The sequence below is a fragment of the Vulpes vulpes genome, chromosome 16 (assembly GCF_048418805.1).
Source record: "Vulpes vulpes isolate BD-2025 chromosome 16, VulVul3, whole genome shotgun sequence".
Classification (NCBI taxonomy): Eukaryota; Metazoa; Chordata; class Mammalia; order Carnivora; family Canidae; genus Vulpes; species Vulpes vulpes.
The window spans coordinates 77973572-77985822 of NC_132795.1; the positions used below are offsets into that span (position 1 = coordinate 77973572).

Genomic DNA, 12251 nt, shown 5'->3' on the forward strand with positions numbered 1-12251 from the left:
GGCCGACGCCGCACGGGAGGGAGGGAGGGAAGGGAGGCGGGAAACAGCCTAGCGGGTGCGGGGTCGCGCGGCTGCTTCTGGCAGGCGGCGCGGACGCTCCGAAATGGCGGTGCAGCCGAAGGAGACGCTGCAGCTGGAGAGCGCGGCCGAGGTCGGCTTCGTGCGCTTCTTCCAGGCCATGCCGGAGAAGCCGACCACCACGGTGCGCCTCTTCGACCGGGGCGACTTCTACACGGCGCACCACGAGGACGCGCTGCTGGCCGCCCGAGAAGTGTTCAAGACGCAGGGGGTGATCAAGTACCTCGGGCCGGCAGGTGAGGGCGGGGACGGCGCGGGCTCCCCGGGCGGCGGGCGGCGGGCGGGCGGCGGGGCCCGGGGGCGGGGACGGCGCTCGCCCCGGCCGCTGCCCCGCCAGGTGGGGCGCCGCCCGGCCCTGCCCGCGCCCTGCCCCTGCCCCTGCCCCTCTGCAGCGGCCCCCGTGCCGGGCGCTTTATTTAGTGCATTGTTGTTTTAATTGTCCAGCGGTCGCCTGCGTGTCTGCCAGCGGCCGCGCCTTGGCCCTGTCGGTCTCCTCGCAAAGCGCGCCCCGCAGTGAGATTTAAAATAGCAGGGGGTTGGGGAGACCTTGTCACATCATCACACTCCACCTGGGGCTCTGGCTCAGAATCTGGAACGGGTTACTGTTGGTGGGCAGCATCGCCCAGTGGTCAGGACCTCGGACTTGGAGCCAGGTTACTTGGAATCCACTTGCTAGCCGTGTGACTTCGGGCCAGTCACGAATGCCTTGGCCTCGGCTCGGCATTGCGCGCCCTCGGTGACCCGGCCCCACCCCTCCCGCATCAGCTCTCCCTGTAAGGCCACACGCTTCTCACCCAATGTGAGCTGGGTGCTGTTGTTTTTAATTTTATTTACTTATTGATGAGAGACACAGGCAGAGGGAGAAGCAGGCTCGGTGCAGGGAGCCCGACGCGGGACTCCATCCCAGGTCTCCAGGATCACGCCCTGGGCCGAAGGCAGGCGCTAAACCGCTGGGCCACCCGAGGTGCCCGAGCTAGGTGTTTTAGATGTTTTATGGCGATGGTTTTACTGCCTGGCTCCGTTGTGATGATGGAAAGAGCATTCTGAGGAGTCGTGGGTTCTGGTCCTACCTTTGCCACATGCAGATAGGATGTTACTGAGGAAAGAATGTTTCATTCATCAAGACAAAATTGAGTGTTGCTGTGTCTGGCAGAGTTATGGACACTAGGACAGACATTTAGTATCCCTGCCTTCACAGAGCTCACTCTAGTGGAGAGCAAGGCAGAAGTAAATAATTGAAGGTGGAGAACTGTGTAGATCTGCTCCATAGCAAGTTGTTGAAGAGGCATAAAAGCAGGGATGGCAAAGATTGAAGACCTCAGAAGAAGCATTGCATGAGAAGCTAAATTTCATTTGAGTCTTGAAGGACTAGGCATTGGCTGGGATGAGGCCTGAAAGGCAGATTGGTGTCGCTGGGGTAGGAATCCGGGGGGAGGGTGGTCCAGGTGGATGGAGTCAGAGGATGGAAGGCTTTTTTTTTTTTTCTTTTTTTTTTTGGACTGAGTTGTTGAAAATTTTTTTTTGTAAGCCCGGAGACTGGGTGGCTTTTTTTTTAATTTTTTTTAAGTTTTTTATTTATTCAGAGGCGGAGAGAGAGGCAGAGACATAGGCAGAGGGAGAAGCAGGCTCCATACAGGGAGCCCGATTCGGGACTTGATCCCAGATCTCCAGGATCACACCCCAGGCTGCAGGCGGCGCTAAACCGCTGCGCCACCCGGGCTGCCCTGGGTGGCTTAAGTAAAGGTGAAGTGGTATGTTGGATCTTTGGCTGTAGGATGGGGGATGGGTTAGAAGGGGCAAGAGGAGAGGTATTACAATTAATGGAGACCAGCCAGAGATGGATAAGGATGGCTTCATAGTTAATGATGGTCTAGATTGCTTTCCAGTTTTAAAGTTATTCAAGGCTAGTGCACTTAGCTCTCTAATGTTTGTATTACAGTTTAGAGTAGCTTAAGCATTTAAAATGATGTAAAAAGTTCTAAATGTATGTGTAAATTGAATCACTGGTTTTTCGAAACACCTGTTAATGATTCTAATACTTTCATTTTTCTTTTTTTTTTTTTTTTTAAGATCTTATTTATTCATGAGAGATAGAGAGGAGCAGAGACACAGGCAGAGGGAGAAGCAGGCTCCATGCAGGGAGCTCGATGTGGTACTCAATCCCGGGACTCCAGGATCACGCCCTAGGCCGAAGGCAGATGCTAGATGCTAAACCGCTGAGCCACCCAGGGATCCCCATCATTTTTCTAATATAGATTAATAATATGAAAGGAATAATGGATGCTAACATCACACCCATTTATTGGGAAGGAAATTTAGTATGAATATGCAGGAATCTTCTGTACTGAAGTGTAGACTTTAATTAAAAAAAAAATATTTTTTTATTACTCTTGAAGGTTAAAGTGTGTTTAGTGGGCGCATTTCTAAGAATAGAGTAACCTAGACAGTCGCCTTCTATTGAGAATGACGTTAAAAGTGAATTTAACTTTTCAGAGATCAGCAAGTAAGTGAATTATTCCTAAGGATCTAGTTCTAAGATTAGAGATGTCAAATGCACATTTTAGGTAAAAGATTGTCCTATATATGCTTAAGTAGGATAATAACAGTTATAAAAAGATTGATCATTTGTTACTAGAAATTGGGTAAAATAACTCCAAAGAGGGAGGGACTCAAAAACAAAAATGTCCCAGACATCACCAAAGCAAGTGTCTTGCAGTTTTCACTGTGCAGGTTGCATTGTAACTGAGCATCTTTTTAAATAATACATGTTACTGTAAGGCTGCCAAAACTTGTTTCTTGGGAGGAGTTTTCCTTTGTTTTAATATTATGCCATATAGGTAAAGGGTTAACAAAATCCTTTCCTTTGCTTCTCTGTCCCACCTGGAAACCTTGATCAGGTTAAGAAAGTTAGCTATGTCTCTAGGCAGCATTGGTTATTGCAGAAATGACCCTAGATTGGTAAATTATATCTGGACTCTAATGCCAGATGAACTATGAAGATCCCATGCATTTGCACTTAAGGCAATTCTTGGAGCCTGTGACCTTTTCCCACATTCTTTAGCAGTTGAACTTGCCTCTGACTATAGAAAATAGAAATGGTTAGAAAACTTCCCAATTTCCTGCCCTCAAATCTATATTATTATTATTATTTTATTTATTTTAAAGATTTATTTATTCATGAGAGACACAGAGAGATTGAGACAGAGACACAGGCAGAGGGAGAAGCAGGCTCCACACAGGGATCCCGAAGAGGGACAATCCCGGGGCCCTAGGATCACACCCCAGGCCAAAGGCAGGTGCTAATCCGCTGAGGGATCCCCTATACTTCTTTTTTAATATAACAGATTTGTTGAGATTATTCACATATAGTATGATTCACACATTTATTTCTTGTTTGACACATGTATACTATTCAGTGTTTTGTTTTATAATTCTGTAGCTTTTAGTATATTCACAAAGTTAAGCAACCATCGTAGTACATCTTTTTTTTTTTTTTTTTTTTGGAAGTAGGCTCCATGCCCAGCTTGGAGCTCAACAGCCCAACATGGGGCTTGAACTCACGACCCTGAGATTAAGATCTGAGCTAAGATCAAGAGTTGGATACTCAACCTGCTGAGCTGCCCAGGAGCCCACCACAGTGCATTTTATTTATTTATTTTTATTTATTTTTTTAAGTAATTTCTTCACCCAAAATGGGACTCGACCTTAAGACCCTGAGATCAAGAATCAGATAATCTACTGACTGAGCCAGGCAGGCCCCACAGTAAATTTTTTTTTTTTAATTTTTATTTATTTATGATAGTCACACACAGAGAGAGAGGCAGAGACATAGGCAGAGGGAGAAGCAGGCTCCTGCACCAGGAGCCCGACGTGGGATTCGATCCCGTGTCTCCAGGATCGTGCCCTGGGCCAAAGGCAGGCGCCAAACCGCTGCGCCACCCAGGGATCCCCCCACGGTAAATTTTTAAAACATTTTTGTCAGTCCCCAAAAGAAACCCTGTACCCATTAGCAGTCGTCCTCCTGCCCCACCCCCAGTTCTCTCAACCCTAGGCAACTGCTAACCTGCCTTCTCTTTTGCTTATTCTGGACATTTCATAAGAGTAGAATCACAAAATGTGATCTTTCATGACTTTTTTTTCACTTAATATTTTCAGGATTCATCTCTGCTATCAGTACTTCATTCCTTTTTTTTTTTTTTTAAAGATTTTATTTATTCATGAGAGACACACAGAGAGGCAGAGACACAAGCAGAGGGAGAAGCAGGCTCCATGCAGGGAGCCTGATGTGGGACTCGATCCTGAGACCCTGGGATCATGACCTGAGGCAAAGGCAGACAGACGTTCAACTGCTGAGCCACCCAGGCATCCCGAGAGAATTTCAAGAGGACTCCATGCAGAACCCACCGTGGGGCTCCATTTCACAACCATGAGATCATGTCCTCAGCCAAAGCCAACAGATGCTTAATCAGCTGAGCCACCTACGTCTCATTTAACCCATCTCCCATCTACCTCCTCTCCAGCAACCCCCAGTTTGTTCTTTTTTTTTTTTTTTTTAAGATTTAATTTATTTATTCATGAGAGAGAGAGACGCAGAGACACAGGTTCCCTGCATGGAGCCTGCTGTGAGACTCAATCCCGGCTCTCCAGGATCACGCCCTGGGCTGAAGGCGACGCTAAACCGCGGAGCCACCCAGGCTGTCCCCCCGCCCCCCCCCCTTTTTTTTAAAGATTTTATTCATTATTTACTTATTCATGGGGGACACAGAGAGGCAGACAGGAGAAGCAGGCTCCATGCAAGGAGCCCGATATGGGACTTGATCCTGGGACTCTCGGATCACACCCTGAGCCAAAGGGGCAGACACCCAACTGCTGAGCCACCCAGGCGTCCCTCAGAGGTAACTTTCTATTTCCTCTCTGTCTGGTTCCTTTTATTGACATTTAGACTTATTCACATCCTTTTAGCTACTTTTACCCTTCAACATCTAGTGCCCACATTATTATAAATAAAGACCTGTGAGATAGTAGCTATCTCCAATTTATAGATAAGGAATTTGAGTCACTGAAAAAGAAAGTTACTTTTTCCCGCTTTTGCTGTCAGAACTCAGCTTAGAAAATATCTCCTTTTGGAAACCTTTCTTGATTCCCACATTAAGACTGTCTGGGGGACACCTGGGTGGCTCTGGTTGAGCACCTGCCTTCAGCTCAGTGCGTTATCCTAGGGTCCCGGGATTGAGTCCCACATATAGCTCCCTCCGGGAGCCTACTTCTGCTTCTTCTCTCTGTGTCTTTCATGAATAAATAAATAAAATCTTAAAAAAAAAAAAAAAAAAAAAAGACTGGTTAGCTGTCTCTCTTAGGCATTCCCTGCCCTTGTTCTCCTTACCCTAGGCACAGCTTTAAGTCTATCTATTGCCTGTCTATCCCAGTAGCCTGAAAGCTCCCAGAGAGCAGGAACTGTGTTTTAACCAATGTCTATCTCTGAACCCTAGCACCTGGCCCAGTGCCTTCATGTAGCAGACACATGGTAATTGTCAGCTGAATGAGGTTGGGAGGCTCCAAATTACTATTATTTTTTAAAGATTTATATATACATGAAAGACACAGAAAGAGAGACAGACATAGGCAGAGGGAGAGGCAGGCTCCCTGTGGGAAGCCTGATACCAGACTCAATCCCTGGGATCAAACCCTGAGCTAGAGGCAAATGCCTGACCACAGAGCCACCCAGGTGCCCCGGCTCCAGATTATTCTTGAAGAGAAAAATCTTGTACAAAACCAAGGCTATTCCTTCTGCTGTACCCCAGGTGGAGTCTGGGTAGGTTTCTGTTCCTCTTTCCTCCCCACATTTCACACCAGGAAGTCAGTTTTACTCTCCAGCTGGTTAAAGCATACAATGCCAGCTGCACTTATAAGACTTAAAATGCACTCCCACCCAGTATGTCACAAAACCTCCTTTGTGAGAAATAGTACCTTTGGAGAATAACCTTGGCAGTTGGGCAGCCTGGCAGTATGTTAGCAATGGAGATAGAGGAGGCCATGGGTGGGGGGGTGGGAATCACCTCATTTGCCTCTTCACCCCACCCACTTTTAAGAAATTACTACTGTTGTGAACCTGTGTTCCTGTTGAATGTGTCAGTAGAAAGATTTGACCAGATTGCTCTGGGTCCTTCTATCCAGAGCGAAGTAGATAACATTGATGTGCAAAGTAGTTAGGTGTAATAGAGAGTGGTGGAGCTTGTGGATCTGAGAGTGCTTATTCATCCTGTGATAGCATTTAATTTTAGATATTTTAAAAACCCTGTGCTGGCCAGACAATTCTACTGGCACATCCTAGTGGTTTGATGATTTAAGAGCTGTTTTAGAATTTTTCGTATTTTTTCCCCCTCTCAGGATTTATTTTTGCTGACTTTTTCATTTTGCCTTTTAATTTAAAGGATGATATGAAAAACAGTGTTTTGGAAACTCGTATTTACTGGAAGTTGCTGGTAATACTCAGTGGTGTTTATCAGTGCCTTTGAGAAATTCTTTTTTTTAAATATTTATTTATTCATGAGAGACAGAGGCAGAGACACAGGCAGAGGGAGAAGCAGGCTCCATGCAGGGAGCCTGATGCAGGACTGGGATTCCGGAATCACGCCCTGAGCCAAAGGCAGACGCCCAACTGCTGAGCCACCCAGGCGTCCCTTTTTTTTTCCTTTGAGAAACTCTTATCTGCTTTTGTATTAAGTCTAATTTGCTTCTTAAGAAAAAAAGATTTATTTTAGAGAGCCTGCACTAACGGGGAGGGGCAGAAGGAGAGAGAATTTTTTTTTTTTTTTAAGATTTTATGTATTTATTCATGAGAGACACACAGAGGGAGAGGCAGAGACACAGACAGAGGGAGAAGCAGGCTCCATGCAGGGAGCCCGATGTGGGACTTGATCCTGGGACCCTGGGATCATGACCTGAGACAAAGGCAGACCTTCAGCTGCTCAACTGCTGAGCCACCCAGGCGTCCCAAGAGAGAATTTCAAGTGGACTCCATGCAGAACCCACCGTGGGGCTCCATTTCACAACCATGAGATCATGTCCTCAGCCAAAGCCAACAGTCAGATGCTTAATCAGCTGAGCCACCTAAGTGTCTCTGCTGCTTTTCTTGAGCAAGTTTTTTTTTTCTCCTTATTTTATGATGTTTCATCATAGGAATAACATTCTCATGTGGAATTCAACTGGATAGGTTGGTAAGGTGACCAGTCTTTCTGATTTGCTTGTGACTGAGGGGGTTCCTGGAACAGTATTAAAACTGGAAGCAGGGATCCCTGGGTGGCGCAGCGGTTTAGCGCCTGCCTTTGGCCCAGGGTGCGATCCTGGAGACCCGGGATCGAATCCCACATCGGGCTCCCTGTGTATGGAGCCTGCTTCTCCCTCTGCCTATGTCTCTGCCTCTCTCTCTCTCTCTCTGTGACTATCATAAATAAATTTTAAAAAAAATTAAAAAAATAACTGGAAGCGTCTTGAGCAAAATGGAATGAGTGCTAGGCAAAACCAGGGAATAATTTCCATAGGGTCGACAGTTACACTCAGGTTCTGATCTTGAGTGAGTGTTAGTTGGGAGATGTGAGTCTGTTACAGACTGGAGGCCTCCCCGTCTCACACATGCCTTGTTGAATGGGATTCTAGAGTAAACATAACTTTCATGGAGCTTGCTTTGTTTTTTTTTGTTAAATTTAAAAAAAAAATTTTTTTTTAATTTATTTATGATAGTCATAGAGAGAGAGAGAGAGAGGCAGAGACACAGGCGGAGGGAGAAGCAGGCTCCATGTACCGGGAGCCTGATGTGGGATTCGATCCCAGGTCTCCAGGATCGCGCCCTGGGCCAAAGGCAGGCGCCAAACCGCTGCGCCACCCAGGGATCCATGGAGCTTGCTTTGTAAATGCAATCTACAGAAACAGCAATCTATTCAAATCTGTAAGAAAATATGACTGTTACTTACTGAGTTGAGGGCAGCCCCAGTGGCTTAGAGGTTTAGCACCGCCTTCAGCCCAGGGTGTGATCCCAGAGAGACCCGGGATCCAGTCCCATGTCAGGCTCCCTGCATGGAGCCTGCTTCTCCCTCTGTGTCTTTGCCTCTCTCTCTCTCTCTCTCCCTCTCTCTCCCTCTCTCTCCCTCTCTCCCTCTCTCCCTCTCTCCCTCTCTCCTTCTCTCCCTCTCTCCCCCCCCTCCTCTGTGTCTCTCATGAATAAATAAATAAAATCTTAAAACAAAACAAAACTGAAGGATCTACTTGCATATTGGGACGCCTGGGTGGCTTAGTGGTTGGGCACCTGCCTTCGGCCCAGGGCGTGATCCTGGAGTCCTGGGATGGAGTCCCACATTGGGCTCCCTGCATGGAGCCTGCTTCTCTCTCTGCCTATGTCTTTGCCTCTCTTTCTGTGTGTGTCTGTCATGAATAAATAAATAAACTCTTTAAAAAAAATAAACTTACTGAGTTGAAAACTGGTGGCCTAAATAGTATTTTGCTCTAAGTTTGAACTGATTGCCTATTTTTTAAAGATTGTGAGATTTCAGGGAAAAATTCATATTTTGAGCTGCTTTTGAAAAATCTGCACAGTTGAAAATTCTGGGTGTAAATATCCCTGCAGTTCAGCAGTGGATTTGGAGCTGAGTGGCTACTCTCTCTGACATTCCTCCTTTATCCTGATGTACTTTCCTGTTTTTGTCACTGTTCCCACCCACCTTTTGAAGCCGCTTGTCACGTCAGCTCTATTGTTACTCTTCTTTGGGTTTCCTTTGCTCATTTGATACCTTCCTATACCTACCTGGTCCCTGTTTTTTGCCAGTCCTGGATGAGGTAATGAGGAAGGAATGTTCTTGGAAAGAACCTTAGGCAAGATTTGAGCCCTTTTTCAGGGTGTCTGACAGGACTTCTTGACAGTACTTGTAACTAATGAAAGTATCAGCTGTGCTTAGCTGTACAAGACAATTGCCTTAAGTCATTTAATTAATCTGTATGCTTGTTTATATTTCATATTTGTAATTGGCATGATCTATTATTAAATTTAGTTTAAGTCTTTAATAAGATCCAGAATTATCAGAATAATCTACAGATAATTACCTTTAAGTGAATAATTGGTATTACCTCTGCTGTTTGAAAATTGAATTTTTATTCCATTTAATGATGTGGGTGATTTTATTAATTTTGTAAGAAATTGATAATTGCAAATCATAACTAGGATGAGATGCTGTTTTTTATCTAATGATAGTTCTTGACCTTGGGACTATTGATTTTTTTGGACTGAATAATTTGTTGTTTTGAGGGGCTGTCCTGTACATGTTTAACAGCATCACTGCCTTACCCATCAATTCCATTAGTACTCCCCTTTCTTCTCTCCCCCAGTTCCTGACAAGCCACATGTTCGCAGACATTAGCAAATGTCTGCTAGAGAAGCAAGACCGTCCTGGTTGAGAACCAGCGATCTAAGATAAAGACCAGAAAGCTTGAAAACTGTGTTGATTGGATAGGGGAAATAGATAAACTCCTACTTTATGGATGATAATGAGAATCGTCTGGCAATATTTATCAAAATCCCTCAACATTCTTTGATAAAATCCAGTTTGGGGGCTTTGTGTTAACAGATGTACTAACATATTTGGTGAGTGAAGCGTGTACAAGATGATTTATGCAGCATTGTTGTAACAGCAGAGACTGGAAACAACCGATATGTCCCTTAATAAGAGACTAATTATAGAATATCCTCAAAGTCCTTGGAATGTTTGCATCTGTAAACCGAAAAGAAGCTGATTGTACTGATGGAACAATCTTCCAAAATATATTAAAATTAAGAAAAAGCCAAGATACAGAAGAGTGTTTGTAGTATGTACTTACTGATGTAAGAGAGGAACAAAGTAATGCTTGTGTATGCAGCTTATTTTGGAAATATATTTTATAAACTAACAGCAATTGGCTGGGGAATTGGATGTAGGGGAGCAGTGGTGAAAGGGAAGTCTCCTTTTTTGCTATACTTTTTGAACCTTTGAATTTTTGTCTGTGTTACCTAGAAGATTTTGCAATGAATAATGGCATTCATTTTTATGGAACTTTTGGGAAAAGTTTAATTCCATACAAATACTATATAGTTATATATAGCTATATATAGTTATATATAGTTGTATATAGTTATAAGACTTTTTAAAATTTTTTATTTATTTATGATAGACACACACACACAGAGAGAGAGAGAGAGAGAGAGAGAGAGGCAGAGACATAGGCAGACGGAGAAGCAGGCTCCATGCACTGGGAGCCTGACGGATTCGATCCCGGGTCTCCAGGATCGTGCCCTGGGCCAAAGGCAGGCACTAAACCGCTGCACCACCCAGGGATCCCTAGTTATAGGACTTTTATTCAGACTTCTGAGAAACTAATTAAAAGAAAGGACAAGTAACTTTAGCTTTATATATATATTTACTCCTTGTTTTATCTTTGTATCTTCTTAATTTTTTATTTTGATGCATAGGTTCCGCAGAAGGAGACGGGATGAGGCACTACATCTATTCACCTTTTTATACCCTTCAACTTCCAAAGTCCCTGGGATGAGTAATAGTGCTTGATAAACAGTTTTTTATTGAAGGAATGAATTAATGAGAGAAGCATGTAGGGTGGGGAATCCATTGTGTTAGGTACTTGAACACTTACTACTTTAAATCCTCAAATCTGTGTAACATGTTTTTTAATATTTTTCTTTAGGAACAAAGACCCTGGAGAGTGTTGTGCTTAGTAAAATGAATTTTGAGTCTTTTGTTAAAGATCTTCTTCTAATTCGACAGTATAGAGTTGAAGTTTACAAGAATAGAGCTGGAAGTAAGGCCTCCAAGGAGAACGATTGGTATTTGGCATTTAAGGTAATTATCTTTAAATTGGTTATTATTTTTAAGAGTAGAAAGAATAAAAATGTGAGGGAATTCTATTGTGTGCTTTAATATTTTAACCAGGTTCTGATAACAAAATGCTTTGAAAAATATTCCTTAGTGTGTGGTTTTTAAGATCATGGTTTAATAGCAATTTAAAAATTCAGTAAATCTTTATTATTTACTGAATACTCTGTATAAATACTCTGAGCTGTGTCAATATCCCTGAAACATAAATAATAAAATAAACTTTACATAAAATTGAATGCCAGCATGAAACAAAGATTTGATTTTACAGTTTTTAAGGTACTATCACACAGATTTACTGTATCCCAAATTATCTTATTTATACACTTTTTTTGAGATTTTAAAAATATTTTTGAAGATTTTATTTATTTGAGAGAGAGAAACAGCATGATAGAGGCAGAGGGAGAGAATCTCAAGCCGACTCTAAGGTGAGCGCAGAGCCCCAAGACCAGCTCGATCTCATGACCTAGAGATCATGACCTGGAAATCAAGAGTGGCATTTTATTGGATAAGCCACCCAGGCACCCCCCTCCCTTTTTTAAAGATTGATTTATCATTCATTCATTCATTCATTCATTCATTCATTCCTGAGAGAGAGAGACAGAGAGGCAGAGGCAGAGGGAGAAGCAGGCTCCATGCAGGGAGCCTGATGTGGGACTTGATCCCAGGACTCCAGGATCATGCCCTGGGCCGAAGGCGGCGCTAAACTGCTGAGCCACCAAGGGATCCCTTTTTTAAATTTTTAAAAAAATTTTTAAAACTTTATTTAAAGTAATCTCTATATACTCAACATGTGGCTTGAATTTACAATCCGGAGATTGAGTCACATGCCAACCAGGGGCCCCTTGTTTGTACATATCTTTGTATGTGTCTTTCTCTTCCATTAAGTTTATAATTTCTTGTATGTCAGGGGCTTTGTTAAATGGTGATCATATTCCTTGGTGTCCCTTAGAAAGGCTTATTGACCTTCATGCTTCTATGGCTTAATGGAGATTGGAGACAATAGTACTGTTTTGTTTTATGTAATGACTGTCTTCATTGTTAGTCTGTAAGGTCCTGTGTTTGGTTGTTCAAATGCAGTATCTGCAGAGTAGGTTCTCAATAAATGCTGGAATAAATCAATGTTAGAATGTTGTTGGGGAGGTGAGATTTATTCTTGAAAGGGAATACATGCATGATAAGGCTATGGGCTTTTAGTTAGTGTATATATGTAGCCTTTCTTTTCTCCTCTCTCTGGTTGTCCTTGGCAAATTTCCCAATCCC

General features: G+C 43.6%; 1 protein-coding gene across 1 annotated transcript in view; it reads left to right on the plus strand.

Annotated features, from left to right (window-relative positions):
* MSH2 (mutS homolog 2) overlaps positions 1-12251 on the plus strand; it is a 77505-nt gene continuing 65254 nt past the window's right edge. The window contains exons 1-2 of the mRNA XM_025992602.2: positions 1-314; positions 10801-10955. Coding sequence (XP_025848387.2) covers positions 104-314; positions 10801-10955 — 366 coding nt within the window. The 5' untranslated portion in view covers positions 1-103. The remainder of the gene's footprint in view (positions 315-10800; positions 10956-12251) is intronic.